Source organism: Pleurodeles waltl, chromosome 6 (assembly GCF_031143425.1).
Source record: "Pleurodeles waltl isolate 20211129_DDA chromosome 6, aPleWal1.hap1.20221129, whole genome shotgun sequence".
NCBI lineage: Eukaryota > Metazoa > Chordata > Amphibia > Caudata > Salamandridae > Pleurodeles > Pleurodeles waltl.
In genome coordinates this window covers 541,572,161-541,589,087 of record NC_090445.1, presented here as the reverse complement: position 1 = coordinate 541,589,087, position 16,927 = coordinate 541,572,161, and the positions used below count along the sequence as shown (strand labels likewise).

Below are 16,927 nucleotides of genomic sequence, written 5' to 3'. Positions count from 1 at the left end.
ACAGTGGTAGTTGTCGTCAGGATCACTTGGAAAGGGCCTTTCCAACGGGGTTCCAGGCACGACTTCCTCACGTGCTTCTTCACCACAACCCAGTCACCTGCTTTCAGTGCGTGTCCTGGACCTTGGATCGGTGGCAAGGTGGTTGCTTCCACCTGGTGAGAGAAAGAGCGAACCACGTCAGCCAGTCCTTTGCAGTAGTCTAACACCATATCATCTGTAATATTCAAAAGCGCGTTTGCGGGAACTGCAGGAAGTCTCATAGCCCTGCCCATGAGAATTTCGTGCGGAGACAATCCAGTTTTTCTATCAGGAGTGTTTCTCATTGACATTAGCACCAAGGGCAATGCGTCAGACCATTTCAAATTTGTTGATGCACATATTTTCGCCATTCTTGATTTCAGTGTACCATTCATCTGCTCCACCAGTCCTGATGCTTCAGGGCGATAGCTACAATGCAGTTTCTGCTCAATGTTCAGCGCTTCGCAAAGTAACTTTATCACCTCGTTGTTGAAGTGACTTCCCCTATCTGATTCTAAAGAGATCGGGAATCCGAAACGTGGTATCAACTCTCTCAATAATAGCTTGGCAACTGTAAGGCTGTCATTTCTACGTGTGGGGTATGCCTCAATCCAGTGACTAAAAATGCACACAATCACCAACACATATTTCAGACCTCCATGCACAGGCATCTCAATGAAGTCCATCTGCATACGACTAAAAGGCCCGCTTGCCCTACCAATGTGACTCGCGTTCACAACCGTTCCCTTTCCTGGGTTCATCTGCTGGCAAGTGACACATCGATGGCAAACTGCTTCTGCAGCTTGACGAAATCTGGGGTTAAACCAATCAGTTTTGAACAATCTTATCATGGCATCTCTCCCTAGGTGAGCTTGCCCATGATAGAACCGCGCAAGCTGTGATAAGAGACTATTTGGCAAAACAAATTTTCCCTCATGTGAAACCCATAACTCGTCTTGTCTCTTTATACATTGTGACTTGATCCAGGAATCTCTTTCATCCTCCCTAACATTATTTTGTAATGCTTTTAGTTCATCTATCGTATCTACGACCTTCAAGGCAAATGCTTCAGCTGGTTCTAGTTCTGGCTCACTTATTGAATTCCATTCATCTCTGAGTAATATACAGTTCAAGGCACAAAATCTTGCAACTTGATCCGCATATGCATTTCCCAGCGAAACATAGTCCTGTCCTTTCGTGTGAGCACTGCACTTTACCACTGCAACTTCTGCTGGCACTTGAATGGCATGTAACAATTCTCTTATCCTCTCCCCGTTCTTCACTGGGGATCCTGAAGAAGTCAGGAAACCTCTCTGTGACCATAGTTGTCCAAAGTCATGCACAATCCCAAACCCATATTGGCTATCAGTGTGAATGGTGACTTTCATCAATGCAGACAGTTGACATGCTCTGGTAAGGGCTACAAGTTCTGCTACTTGTGCAGAATAGACTCCTTGGAGCCATCCCGCTTCCAAGACCCCTGTTACAGTGCATACAGCGTATCCTGCTTTCAAAATCCCCATCCCGTCTCTTAGACATGAACCATCAACAAAAAGAATTTGGTCATTTTCATCAAGCTTAGTATCCTTGATGTCCGGTCGATGTTTTGTGCAAAATTCAGTCACCTGAAGGCAGTCATGCTCGACGTCTTCAGCATTCTCAATTTCAGCATTTTCTCCAGGAAGCAAGGTAGCTGGATTCAACGTAGTGCACCTTTTCAGCTGCACATTCGGTGAGCCCAGAATTATCGTTTCATACCTTGTAAGTCTTGCTCCTGTCATGTGTTGCGTTCGGGAGCGGGTCAAAAGTATCTCAACTGAGTGAGGGACCATGACTGTTACTGGGTGTCCCATCACTATTCCTTCACTCTGAGTGAGGCTGATACCAACTGCTGCTACGGCACGCAAACACCCTGGGAGTGCTGCTGCGACCGGATCCAAAGTAGCTGAAAAATATGCTACTGGTCTGTTTACGCCACCATGGGCTTGAGTCAAGACAGACAAAGAACATGCATCACGTTCATGACAAAACAATGTGAAAGGCTTTGTGTAATCAGGCATACCTAAAGCTGGAGCCCTACACATGCATTCTTTCAATTCAACAAAAGCATCCATCTCATCTCCTTTCAGCTCAATTTGATCCAAAGCATCCTTCTGGGTCAGTTTCAGTAAAGGCTTCGCTAGAGTCGAGAAGTTGGGAATCCACTGGCGACAGTAGCCCACCATTCCCAAGAATTTCCTCACCTCCTTTCTCGTCTTGGGCGGACTCATTTGAAGTACACTTGTAATCCTTTCCTTCATTATTCTCCGTGATCCTTTCTCTATCTGGTGACCCAAGTATTTCACTTTCTTCTGACAGAACTGCAATTTGGAAGGAGACACCTTGTGTCCGTTTCTTCCCAAATGGTTCAACAGGGCAATGGTATCGGCTGTGCAGCCACTTTCTGTCTTTGATGCAACCAGTAAGTCGTCAATGTACTGTACTAGGGTTGACTCGAATGGCAACTCTAACTCTTCCAAGTCTTTCTTTAGAACCTGATTGAATATCGACGGTGACTCAGAAAACCCTTGAGGAATTCGACACCAACTGTACACTCTGTCTAGGAATTTGAAACAAAAGAGAAATTGGCTGTCCTCGTGAAGAGGCACAGAAAAGAATGCTTGTGATAAATCGATGACTGAGAACCACTCAGCATCGCAAGGGATCTGAAACATTATCACAGCTGGATTCGGTACAACAGGGCAGCATTTGACTATGATGTCATTTATTTTCCTCAAGTCCTGCACGAGTCGGACCTTCCCACTCGGCTTTATTAGTCCCATTATTGGTGAATTACAGGGACTGCTTAACACTTCTTTCAGTACCCCCTGTTTCACAAATTCGTCAATGAGTTGGGCAACTTTCATGAGGGTATCTTGTGGCATGTGGTATTGTGGGGTCTGGGGAAAGATCGCATTGGGCTTTACCGTCACTTTCACTGGTTCCACTCCTTTCATCAATCCCACCTCTTTCCCTGTCATGTCCCACACTTCCTTTCCGACTGTTTCTCGTAATTCTGCTGGAATATCTTCTTCAGTTATCATCGGGAAAAGACAAATCAGAGGATACTCTTCATCGACCGTTTCCATCTCATCTCCCTCTACACTATCCTCTTCTTCCCCATCACTGCTCGTCTGAATTGTTATTCCTTCGTTCGAACACATGATCGAACATCCCAATTTGCACAATAGGTCTCTCCCTAACAGTGCTATTGGGCTTGAATCACATATCACAAACTGATGTACCCCTTGATAGTTACCGATGCTGACTGGTACCGGATCTGTTATTGGGTTTGTCAGATGTCTGTTTGCTACTCCCACCACTTGAACTGTCCTCCCTGAGAGTGGCAAATTTGGTACTTCACTACTCTTAACAGTTGAACGTGTGGCTCCCGTGTCCACCAAGAATGAAACCCGATGACCCATTACTCTTCCCTCTACGTACGGACCCTTTTGATCAACTTCTAAGGATGCTGCAAGCACACAATCTCCTTCTTCTTCTGAGCTCTCACTCTCCCATACATTGTTTATTCCACTCTCACTGTGTAATGGGAACTGTTGTACGGTGCCATTTGTACTCATTACCTGACCCGAGACCTGTGGAGGAACCATCACTTGCTGCTGACTCATTGGTGCCAAAGGTATTTGCATTTGCTGATTAGGTACCATGGGTAACTGCTGTTGCATCGGCTGCATTTGCGTCATCTGCATACGAGGCATCTGCATCTGCTGCGGCTGCATAGGTTGTAATCCCTGCAATTGATTTACGGTCTGAAAATTTGGGTTTGGACCTCTCATTTTCGGTCCCCTCATTGTCTGAAATGCATTGACATCATTGTTTTGCTGACCAACACCTGCACCTGCACCTTCCTGCACCATCATCGGGCACTCGCGTTTCCAATGCCCTACAATTCCGCACGCGTGACACGGCATCACCTTCTTCATTGCCTGCACACCCGTTACAACAGTGTTCAAATCCGGACCATTATTTACAAAACCTCCTCTGCCTCTGCCTCTAGGCTGTGACTGAAACGCCATGTTTCCCTGCAACTGCGGCTGCGGTTGCGGTACCTGCTGTTGGAACCCTTGCATCCCTTGCAAACCTTGCAGACCTTGCAAACCTGTTTGGGCTGCCTTAAGCTGCATCATCATCACCTTCTCTTTCAACCTTTTCTGTTTCACCTCAATTTCGTCGCTACAGTATTTCGCATAAGTCAAGACCTCGTCAATCGGTTTAGACTGCCAGCAAATCAAATGCGACTTTATCATCTGACTTATCTCTGGTCTCAGCCCTTCCACAAATCTGAACACAAAATGAAGCATATCTTTCGCCTCGATCGTTTCCGTGCCACTGTAATTCTTGAACGCCTTCAACAACCTCTCATAGTAACTATGAATCGATTCTTTAGCCTCTTGGGCAGTTCAATCAATCTTCTGCCAATCCACATTTTTCGCGGCAACCTTCGTCTTCAAATGCTTAATCACCTTATAGTACAAGCTCATCACCATAGGTGATGGTGCACCCGTCTCCCTGTCTCTTTCTGGTTCACTTGTCGGCCAACCTACAGCTCTTTTGCAATCCTCCCACAAATCTGCCGGAACCACGATCTCAAAGAGAGTGTTCAGGTCTTCCCAGAGACATTTTGCAAGCTTCACAAACCTGTCAGTCTGCTGATACCATTCAATCGGTTTCTCTCTCAATTTGGGAAAATCATCCGTAAATGACTGAATGTCGCTTCTGTGCCATGGTACATGTATTAATTTTCCCCCTGCTGTCTCCCTCATTGGTAACATGGTTACTGTCTCGCTGCTCTGCGGTCTTTTCTCGTTGTGCTCTGTAGCACTGTCCCTCCTCTTATCCTTCCTCTTTACCCACCTGCTTTCCCACTTGTCTAAGCACCTCCACACTTGGGCACTCTGCAACAATTCTCTAAGGTGTGCCTTCATACCTGCTGACCTCATGTGTTCAAAATCTGTGGTCCCAAAATCCAACCTATAGCTCCTGCTCAAGTGTTTCGTCTTGCCTATATCAATCCCGTTTCTGTCCGCTACTTCCTGCAAACTTTTATGTACCTTGTTCACTTCTTTCGTGATCTTTGGACATAGGTACCTCAGCTCCTCTTCCGTGTAGGACTCTAACCTATTCACACCCATATTCCCTTCCACCAATTCTTGTGCTTCCATGTTCAGCCTCATCCTATTCAAGTAATCTTCTCCTTTCCCACTGTCTGAACTTTGTGTGGAATTCAAGCTGTTGAACCACTGTGTCAGCTGTTGCGCATTTACCCCCATCAGTGTAGCATTCACATCGACTGCCATTGATGGTTGCGTCAACTTTTCAGTATTCGATGTTAAAGGTATTATCAATGGGGGGCTCGACCTCACCAGTGTAGACTGAGCACATATGGGACTAAACTCCATCAAGGATCCAGATCCATTTGGCTGAGCCGCTATAGGAGTTATCCCTGGAGTGTTCTCTATACACCTCCTCTCTGTCCCATTCTGTAGCATTGATCCCTGACTGTTCATGCCTAAGTTAGGCTGACTATACAGAGGTACCGGTGGACCTACAGTAATGGCTAGTGATATCGCGTCTGGGTTCTGTCCATTTCCCATGTTCTGAGGCACGTTCATTCCCATACTATGGGTCATCATTGCCGGCATGCCCATCTGACTCCCCGTCATTTGAGCATGTGCGTTTCCTCCCTGCATCTGCTTTTGAGGCATCATAAACTGAGTTGATTCAGCTTGTGTCATTGTTGGATTGTGACCATTCTGTACTCCCCTCACTGGTTGTTCTAGAACCATTCCTCCACTATTGTCACTGCTGTAGTACCCTGGCATCTGCGGTTGATAAATTTCTGCTGGTTTCAACATGGGCACATCTGGATATATTCTCCTAACCTGCGGTATCTGTGGGGTGAACAGTAAACTCGGGTCCTTAGATCCCGATGGCGCTCCTGAACTCTGGGTTTCACTGTTCTGTACCGATGCCGGAGGGGCAGAACTGGTACTTGGACCTTGTCCATTCTCTGCATAAGGCGGTGGACGGTCGTTCAGCAATTGCATTATCAACTCCTCATCCTCTAACTCCTCTTCTCTTCTCAACTTTTCCTCGTCCTCTCTATCCTTGGAACACCTCCTGTCTGTCTTACAGGTAGCTTTCTTACCTGTCTCCTCTTCCTCCTTAGTAATTGCGGGAAACAATTTTATTCCCTGCAATACATCTGACCTCCACACCTTCTGCGCATTATCCCACCTAGCATCCGCTAGTGTCTTTTCTACCTTCCTCATCCTCGTTTCAAACTTATTCTTCTGTTCCTGTCTAGCCATTAATTCCCAGATCGCTAGAGCCTCAAACTGTGCTGGCCTTGGAGGTACCTTCATGTCATACATCGTGAATCTCAGATTCTCTAGGATCCTTATATTGAATGTCCCATGTATCGGAAACGCTACGCTCCCATGTTTCTCTGTCAGTTTGTGCCATTGCTTTAGCCAAAGACACGGAGCTACCCCTTTTTCCTCCATTACAATATAAGCTGGTGTACCTTCGGGCGGCGTCTCCTCTCCTACGCTCGCTTTAATGTAAGACTCCCCCTTCATCGCACTCCTAAATGCTTTAAGGAATTTCATTTTCTCGTCTTTTGTTTCACAAAGTTTATAATCAATAGGTCACTTTTATTCCACAAAATTTGTAATCAATAGGTGACTTTAATTCCACAAAATTTGTAATCAATAGGTGACTTTAATTCCCGGAATACTCTTCGCTTGCCTTTCCCCTTCCTAACGAGCCCCACGGACTGCGTCCAATCCGTGCGCGACCCTTCTCTCCAACCAACCTATCCCAGCGCGGCTCCTAGTGACGTCACACTCACACACACTGCGGCTGACAAAGCCTCGCGGCTAGTCTTCCTTCACTCAGCTCCTCCCGTAACAACTTCTTGCATGTATCGCGAGCTACCAAAAACTAAAACAGATCTGTCGGTTTACTACAGGAAGGGTGACACAATCGCTTCAGGACCTTAGGGACCTTTCACTAGCCTCGGGACTTTTCACTAGCCTCTGGCCGCTATTCCGTCTTTCTCAGTCCCCACATTCGCAAGCAAATCTGACCCGCAGATCTACTCTCAACTTGTCAATGATCTGTTCTAGTGCACTTAGAATCTTGTCAAAGCCCGAAGTCGAAGTTCCTTTCACTCCCTAACACACGTACCGACTCGTTGACCACGCCCGATCAACCTACTAAACCGCCCAGACCACAACATGGATCAACATACTCCGGAGTCTCTTGACCTCGCAGGGCCCGTCTCAACAACAACAACCACGTGGACCTTTTTATGCACAAAGCGCCACACGCACATGAAGTTCGACGACTTCCCTACTCTCACACTCGGAGCCGCACCTCCGCTATCTCTATGAAGTTCGACGACTTCTCTACTTCTACACTCGGAGTCGCACCTCCGCTATCCTTTAAAAGAAAAAAAAATCCTCGCAACCTTTTCACACACCCTGCGGCAATAAGCTGTGCAAGTGCAAAACCCTAACTTCACTCATACCATCACTAGTACCGCCAACGCTGTTTCCACACCTCCGTTCTCTCCATCCGCAAGCTCCGAGATCCCGGGAAAGTCGCGGTGGACCTAGCCCATCATCATTCTTTCAATCTATTTTATCCAAGAAAAATCTAATTCAACTTCTCGAATGAGGCCTCAAAATGCGTAACCGTTAATTCAACACCATGTATTTTAATAGTACATGGTCCCAAAAGACGAAACCGTCCTCTGCTACCATCTACTGATAGAGCGAACCGTAGTAACAATTTACCTGTGTTCGGACGCTCTTTAGGCCGATGAATCTTTTGACTAAGTGGGAACTCTCTGTACTCTTAATCGATCAATCGCATCAAATCAATAATCAATAACGTACATAAGCAATGCCTTGATCAACATAACACTTAATGATTAACCCAGAATACATTTCGGCGAACCCTGACCTTTCAGCCAGGAATAACCACACCAGTTTATTGCAAAGTTAGTGAATTTATTTCCCTATATTAACAAAGCTAGCACAATATAAATGTGTCTCAACACCAAATGATAAACATAAATGAACATTAATAGCTGCCCATATCGTCGAAACAAGTGTAATCTATGTAGCATTTGAATCACAAGGCATTCGATAATAGCAATGCAAAGCACTAATACGACAATCTGTAATGAACTAATTGCGTACATTTAGTCAGCATAACAAGATCTCAGATTGCATCGTGCAACATATGGAATCCTCATCTAACCTCAAATTAGCATCAGCATGTGGGACTTCATGCAAAACAATTTAGCAACATTAATTTAGAAAACTCCTATCTAGGGATCTTATCAAAAATCAGCAGTTGGCTACCTAAAGGAAACACAATGCAATTTTACAATTTCCTTTCATATTTACCAATTACGATCAGCATACAAGGAAGTCTTCGTCTCACAGGTACCGTTTCTCGATCAGCATGGGGCGGGACAAAGGGGCAAGTGTGGACGGGTCAATTGCCTCACGGCGGCAAGGTAAAACTACTATTTCATGCAAAGGGATAAATCAAAGTTAAAGTCTCTAGAGCAAGAATCATTTAAAAGTCTCTTTCTCTCGACTAGAGAAAGCATCAAAGTCTCTCAAAATTGCGTCCCAGCAAAGTGGGTCATAATAGCTACGAAATGACGCAATGTCGGGCAATAGCTGGTAATGGCTACCTTCTTCTCGTGCACCTGGTTTTTATAGACAACAGTTCGAATCCAGTCGGGTCTCCATTGGAGGGTTCACAGGTTAGCTTCAAATTGTCCAATCAAAAACGACAGTTCTCAAGCTTTTACTTAAGCCTACATTATCCTTGGAGATGGGTACGCAAATCGCAACATTGTCTCCCAATTAGCTCACTTTCAGAGCCTCCATTGTCCGCACCTGCAAGTCGACCTTGAATTAAAGAGAAAATATGCCATGCTGGCACGAAACTTTAAGATAAGCATGTGAACAGTTTCTGTGGAAAAGTACAGCTTCAAGCAGAAATACACGTTTAATAGCACATTGGAAAAATACGAGCATCTAAACCGTGAGACCAGGCCACTAGGCCAAAGCCTCCTCTAAAGTAATGCTAAGCTAACGCATTTCAAACAAGCAAATCGTAGCACACATTTATGATTATGTCAGATTAGTGCAATTCTAATACACTACGTTATATAAAGCACGCGTATAAATGATGGCAAACTACTCTGAGGGCACATTTTGTCCCCGTACAATCTTTATTAGTTCGGTTAAAGTCACACATGATTATTTCACACTACGTTTATGCGTTAATAAATCAAAACCTTCATTTTCTGCTTCATCACCCCCAACCCGCACCTCCTTTCTGCTGCTTTTTCCTTCTCCCATTGTTGCTGCCCCCACTCTCCTCCGGTGCGCCTCCGTTATGTTGCTCCCCCAGCTGCTTTTTTTTTTAGCTTTAACATGTTGTGCAGTGCCACATGACTTAAAAAAGCTCTACAACACGTCAACTGCCCACCAAGCTAAAAGATACAACAAAAAAAGTATTATTAATCCCATAGGCGAAACCTATTGCATTTACTAATGCTTAATTTACCAATGATTGTTTTCTTTTGTTTTCTTTTATTGCAGATAAACCTGTATCTCAAAATGGAGAAGAAACCTCACAAGAAAGAGCAACTTGTGATAGTAAACAATGTTTTAAAGCTATCAACGAAGTTACTAAAAGTAAGAGTATCTTTCTCTGTCGTTCATTTGCTTCATTAGTATGCACTAATTTTGTTGCGAGGTCTGAATTGCCCCTTTTCTTTCCTTTAAAAGTTAATTTATTCTATTGTGTACATCAGTGGAATCCCTGGGAGGAACGTTTGTCCAAATGTAGAGAGAGATTTTCAATTGGGGAATTGTCTTCGGTTGACGAGGAGGTGGAGATCAGATCTCTGGCTTGGTGACGAACGAGGGGGTGGGTGTGTGGCAGAAGGGGATGAGTTCCTCCGGAACCTTTGGGGAATAATTGTGTAAAATGTTGCTTCCAATTTACCAAGAAGCATTGGCAAAGCCAATAGGCCTGGTATTGGGTGCTAGCTTTTTGGCAATTCTTGTTTTGTTGTGTCATGGTTTTTTGCAAAACTTTATTGTTCATGAAACTGCTGGAACTTCATCAATCTAAAACAAATGACTATAGGCAAAATAGTGTTTGGTCTAAAAAAAAAAAGCATACATTACAATAGTACTCCCTGGCACTGAAGGGAGCTACGTTGTCTGTGTAGGTGCCCCTTGTGACAGGAAAGCATGCTGTAATTCACAGTGAAATCAGCCAGTGGCTGAAGTGGGCTGATGCACTGTCCCTTGATGCATGCTTAAATGGGTGGAGAAAAAAGTGAATGATCCAACCACATGCAAATTGACGATGTGTGGCTGAAAATCCTTATAAGTAGCTATGTTATACACATAATTTTAGTATGTGTCAAAAGGTTGTTGGCTAACCGACCTTAAAAAAGCGTTCTGTCAGCCTCTTGCCCTTAAAAAGCAAGGAATGAATTATTAAGGAACGAAAGGATAAGGAAGGGACGAAAGCAGTGATAAAAGAAGGGGATAAGGAAGGAAGTAAAGAAAGAAGACAAGAAAGAAAGACCCCAGAAGGAAGAAAGGAGGGAAAGGAAGAAGGCAAGGCAAGCGAGAAAAAATAGCAAGAAAGAAGGAAGAAAAAAAGAAGGAAGGAGAAAGAATGAAACAAACAAGAAAGAATTAAAGAAGGAAGGATAGGGAAAGATGAAAATAAGGAACGAAAGACAACTGGAAACAAAGAAAGAAGGTAAGAAGAAAAAAATTAATAAGTGTTACAAGTGCTGCAAATTAAACACAATAAAGGCTGGTTTTATCCATGAGCAAAGTTTATTAATGATTGTGGTCCCATTTCCCTACTACCACCCCATGGTGAATTGTGGGCAAAAATGTTTTGTGAAAAGAATGCCCAGCAAAGCATTATCAGACGAGATTCTCAGTGCAGCGAATATTGTAGTATCTTGACTGTTATGCCCGGGACAGCCCCTAGAGGGCACCACAATAAAAATAGCATTTGTAAGAAACATGGTTATGTAACCATATAGTCAGCCCCTAGAGGACATACCACATGAAAAGAGAATGACAGAAAGTAATGCAGTTTAACCACACATTTACACCCCCTTCAGGGTGTAGGGTCTTACACATTTTGAGGCGTAGCAGGCCTACTGCAATAATATTACAGGCAAGGCCCTTAAAAACACAAACTACTGCCAGCCGTAAAACAAAAGTTCCAGCCATGAGAACTTAAAAAGACACTGTGAATGGTGGGAGAGGTTATTATTTTGCCCACAAGCTAGTGTGGAAACTCAGAGATGACCTAAACAGAAAGAGTGTGCCATGCTGAATTGTTTGGTGGTGGTCCAATTGTCATAGGACCACCAAAGGCTGAGTTACAGGCCAAAATGTTTTGTAAAAGAAATGCCCCACAAAGCATTATGGGGTGAGTTTCCAGATAATGTGAATAATGTGGTATCATCTCTCCCACTTGCCGGGAGAGCCACATTGAGGATTTCTGTGGTTTTTTTCTGTTTTAAATGCACCAGTCTGTATAGTTTTCAACTGCTAAACTTGTACATAAGTGGTACTCATGTAAAGCGCTCCTCAGATCGAGTTTGTGCCCTCTGAAACTTCATGTACGTAAGTGGCACTCATGTAAAGCGCTCCTCCGATTGAGTTTGTGCTATATGAAACTTTAAAACAAAATGAAATAAATAAAATAGAACCCCCCCTCCAGCTTGCAGTCTTTGGGGGCAGACACCATAAAGAAACAGCTGCATGCCCAAAAACAAGGAAGAGAAAGAAACAACATACGGCTACAGAGCGCAAAGCAGAGAGGCAAAATAAAATAGCAGTGCGTCACACTGAGGTTTGATGGCTGATCTTGGAATAATCCATGGAACAGGGTCAGTCTCCAAGGTGGTAACAAAGCAGCCACAAGGCAGGACAAACGTAAAGCATTTACTTACGAAATCAAGGGAATTTTGTAAGGCACACCAAGGAACGAATGAAACTGATAGGTGTGAGATGGGCACGGTAAAAGTCCACGAAGTACATTACAACATGTCGAGCGAACGCATGTGCGCTGCCTAGGCAAGACCTAAAAATTAGCTTTGCTGAAATAAAATATTTGCCTAATATTACACAATCTATGCGTAAGCATGAGCAATCCACGTTTTCTGGTTTTAGTTTGTACACATAAGCCACTAAATGGGTGTTCTCTTTTTTTAGGTAAGTGTCTTGTTTTTACAGCTTTAGGCATTTGTCTGCTGTTTTTGTATAGTGCAAACGTACGTTACACCAGGTCACAATAATTTTATAAAGGCAAGAGAGTATGTTAAAAAAACAACAAAAGGGTTATAGGCAGAGCTGGCATTGGAAAAAAAAAGTTGGCACCCCCTCCATCTTATCTTCTTTAATTGTTGATGTGTCAAAAGTTTGGGAGTAGTAAGAGGAAAGTAAGGGGCAAAACATTGACGTGTCATGAATAGAAATAACAGACAAAATATGGACATTGGCATTCAGGAACCGTGTTTAAACATGCTTTTCTTTGGGCCCAGTTAGGAAGACACTACTGCAGGCCACTCGTGCCCCACTGGAAGTCAGCGCCCTGGGCTGTGTGCTGAGCTTGGTCATGCGGAAGGCCGCCCCTGTAGGCCCTGTGAGAACCGTGCACTGCCTCGAGCCTCAGCCCCTGAGCTCTCAATCCTGGCTCTTCATAAACACCCACCCACAATCGGAACTCACCCAGACCCCTGGGGCTGGGTTCAAGTATGCATTACACAACAGTCATGGGCTGCTTGGAAATCTAGGGAGGACACAGTTAGTCCACCCTTACAAACAACCTCTTTGAAGATAACCTACACCACACAAACTACCCACCGCCACCAATGTGGTATTGGAACAAATTTCCACAGTAGATAACCTCTCTTTGACTAATCATAGCCACTGATAGACCTCACAACGCATCAAGAGGCAAGGTAGCTGGCGAGCTCTACGCTGCACAAACAATGAGTAATTGTAAGCAAAAGTAGAAGTTTGCAATAAAACCCCATTGTAGATTGTAATATGACACAGCAGCAGCAAAAAGTGTGTTTGCTTACTTTGAATGCCAGATCAATGTAGAAATCTATGGCTCAAACAAATAGATTCAAGAACTCGTCAGACACAACGAGGGGCCAATGCCAGCTCTGGTTCTCAGGTTTCTGCCTTTTACTGGGCAAATCATTGAGCTTGGGGTTACCTCTTCTGAAATCTGCTTGCTCTTGGACATACTGCTGAATAAATGTATGTGAGAGGGAGGGAGGCTGCAGCTGTCCCACATCTTCCCACTCCTCTACACCATCAAAAGTGCATGAGTGAGATGGAAGAAGAGCTGTAGTAACCCAGACCGCTGCTAAGGAAAAAGTTATCAGCCCTCCCCTATGGTTCCTACTGTCCTCTTTCCTGGCCTGCAGTGTTACATGCTTGGTAGTCAAGTGACACACATGCTGCCTACGATAGCTGTTTACCCACTCAATGCTAATGCCCTGAAGATTGTGATTAGATTAAATGCTGCTTGCCGATGACTTCTTTACAAATGAGCACTGGTTTTCGTAAGCGACCATACGAGTTGTTTACAGTCCAGGCTCCCTCCGTTTTGATATGTGGCTTCAAAGACAGTGATACTTCCAACCCAAAACCAGACTGTCCCCACCCCCAACACGCACCAGACAAAGAACCCTATGGGAGAGGATTTGGCGTAACAGCCAGAGTTGCAGACTTTAGCTCTTAGTTGCCTAAGTAACTTCTACATAGTATGTCTAGTTGTGTAATGCTTACCTACATATCTTACTGTTCATTCAGACTTAAAATATGTACTTCAAATTTCAGCACTCTCTCCAGCAAATCGTCTGTGTCTTACCCTCCTCTTTACCAGCATTTTATATATCTTTCCATGCTTGTCTCCTATAGCTTCATTCAGGAAATTTGAACAAATCTTCTTGTTTAAAGTATACAAAGACACTTCTACTTTTCCTCCTTCCTCCTGTGAGACTGAATACACGAGATAATACTTTCTGTTGCCACATTTCAGCTACTACACATATAAACATGTCAAGTGCCAGAGAACTGAAATTGTCCTAATCTGTTTTTGATAACATGAATCAAGGAAAATGACATTCCAAGCAGGAATGTATTTACAGCATAAATGACAAGGTAGCCTACTTTCTACCCCATGTAATGTACACCACACAAAGTATCCATTTGGAAAATGCACAATGATGATCATGTTAATACACAACCAGCCCTTTTTGGCATGTAACATGAAAACTACAAATAGATGCCCTACCATATGTGAAACTATAGGGGCATGCCGTGGGGATTTTTCAATATTGGACTAAACTGGGGGTCTCAAACAGATAGATCACGAGTTACCAGTATCTCCCAGGCTGCCACTGAGTACCTTGCACATGATAATTGCCTGACAGCAGGCTTGAGAATATAAAGCTGCCCACCTGATTAGCCAGCTATTTAAAACGCAGTGTATGTTACTGTGAGATCCCGAAAAGCTGACAGTGCAGTATAATGTAGCCACATCTGAAAAATTATTCTTTACATCTTTTTCTTTCTTTCTTGCCACTCCGTCCTTCTTTCTTCCTTGCTTTTATGTCTCTTTTCTTTCTCTATTACTCTTATCATCTCTTCCTTGCTTTTTTCCTTCTCTTTTGCCTTTTCTTTATATGCTTTTTCTTCCCCCCCCCCCCCACCTTTTTCATTTCCCTCCTTCGTTGTGCATTCTTTTTCAGTTTTCTACTTTTTCATTGTGTCCTTATTTCACTCTATTTCTGCCTTTTCCTCTTGGTGTTTCCGACTGTTTTCTTTCTTTTCCTTTTTTATTCTCTTTATTTTTCCTCTTTTTCTTAGCTAATTTTTTTTCATGCCTCCAATTCTTACATCCTATTTCCTTCTAAATAATTTCCCTTTGTTCTTTCATTCTATTTTTCTCTCTTTGTGCTTTTTCCTTTAATTTTCTTTTCCCTTCTTGATTTCTTTCTACTACTTCCTCTTGTTCTGTTTCTATCTCTAAAATTATTTCTTTCTGTTTTTCTTCTACTTTCCTTCTTTCCCACCTTTCTTTCAGTCTTCATCTTCCCTCCTCTGTTGCTCTTTCCCTGTTTTTTTTCTTGTGTTTATATATTGTACTTTTTTCTTTTTCTTCTTTTTCCCCCACTTCTTTCATTTTCTCTGTCTTTCCTTCCCTGTGATTCTTTCTTTTCTTTTATCTTCTTGTCTTTCTCTTTGTTTCTTTTATTATTTCCTTTTCTTTCTTTCCATCCTTTTCTTGTTGTCCTTTTCTTTCTCTTGCCTTCTTTCATTAGTCTTTGTCATGAACATCCTTATTTTTTTCCTACTTTTTCCTTTGTCAGTCTATCAATTCTTCATTTTCTTTCGTTCCTTTCACTGTTTCCCCTTTTTCTTCTTCTTTCATTCTCATCTTTATTTTTCTTCCTTCATCGCATTTATTTTGCTCCTTTCTCTGTTTTCTTTTGTTTTTTCTCAGGATTCATTTTTTTCTCCTTCATTTTGTTCTTTGTTTAGCTCTTTCTCTGTTTCTTATTTTCCTTTCTTTGTTTTTTTCTTTCCCCTTATATATATATATATATATATATATATATATATATATATATATATATATATATATTTCTTTCCTTTTGCAGTCTCAACAGCAAAGGGACAAAACTGATCCTCAGAGACTCCCAAATGTAAATTTGTTGTGTTACAGCCCCTGTGCCATTAATACTGTATGTTTCCTGTAACAGGAATATGCTACTCTAGGAGCAGTGCTTAAGTTTTTTGGCCTCTGTACACATTTATCAAATCCCTGTCTTAGCCAGTAGCTTACAGCTGTGTTCAAAGATCAGAAGTAGCTATAACTATAGAAACGTTTGTAGACCTCTGGACTAAACAGTTTGACATTGTGATACATCCCTTTACTGACTTTCAGTCTCTTCAGCAGTATTGCCTTACATTTCAGATCCATTGCTTTTTCTAAGACAACCAAAATGCTTTTCCTCCCAGAGATGCCTCGTCACATGTCCCATTATTACATTCTAGCTACTTAGAAAACATTTAGGACATGATTTATATTACATATCCATGACTGAGTTATTGACAAACTCTCTGGTTTTCCTGCTCACTGTTTTGCCTCCACCCATGTAAGACAAAGAATAAAGAATAGGGCAAAGAATTACCACTCCTGTAGCTATCAACTTCTAGCTTTGTCACACCAGAAGCAGGTACCCATTAGTCGGCTTTGTTTTTATTTTAAGTCTTTCTTTGCTTCAATCCAACAGTGATCATTGAGGCAGTGTTCTTAGTTGGATGTCCCTTTCTTTTTTTTTTTTTTAAAGATTCAGGAATCCTGTTGTATAGCATTCCCTTGTTTCCTCAACTTACACTATTTGACAATGTATTCCTGTTTTCTATTTTAGCACTGTCTTGCTTTTCATCCTTGTTTCCTCAACTTGCAGTGTATCCATGCACTGTTTCAATCCAACTGTATATCGTGGACTGCCAATATTTTCAGTAGATACTTTTTAGTCTTTGCCTTCCTCTCCCTGCTGCCTTAAATCCCAGTGTGATATGTTTGCTTGCAGGCTGCCATGTATTACTTATGTCGTCCCTTCTTTCCTGGTAAGAACTATTCCTCTCTAGCTCGTTGACTGTGCATCAAGTTCTCCACCCTTGCGGTTACGGCTGTGCTTCAGGAATCATGGGCACACCTGGCAACCTAGGTGATGTTT

At 42.9% G+C, this 16,927-nt stretch overlaps 1 protein-coding gene across 5 annotated transcripts in view; it reads left to right on the top strand.

Moving 5' to 3' along the window:
• The window catches only part of PHTF1 (putative homeodomain transcription factor 1), a 499,499-nt gene that overhangs the window by 434,838 nt on the left and 47,734 nt on the right, over nucleotides 1-16,927 (top strand). For all 5 annotated transcript variants that reach the window (XM_069238694.1, XM_069238696.1, XM_069238695.1 and 2 more), the window contains one exon: nucleotides 9,714-9,809. In XM_069238694.1, coding sequence (XP_069094795.1) covers nucleotides 9,714-9,809 — 96 coding nt within the window. The remainder of the gene's footprint in view (nucleotides 1-9,713; nucleotides 9,810-16,927) is intronic.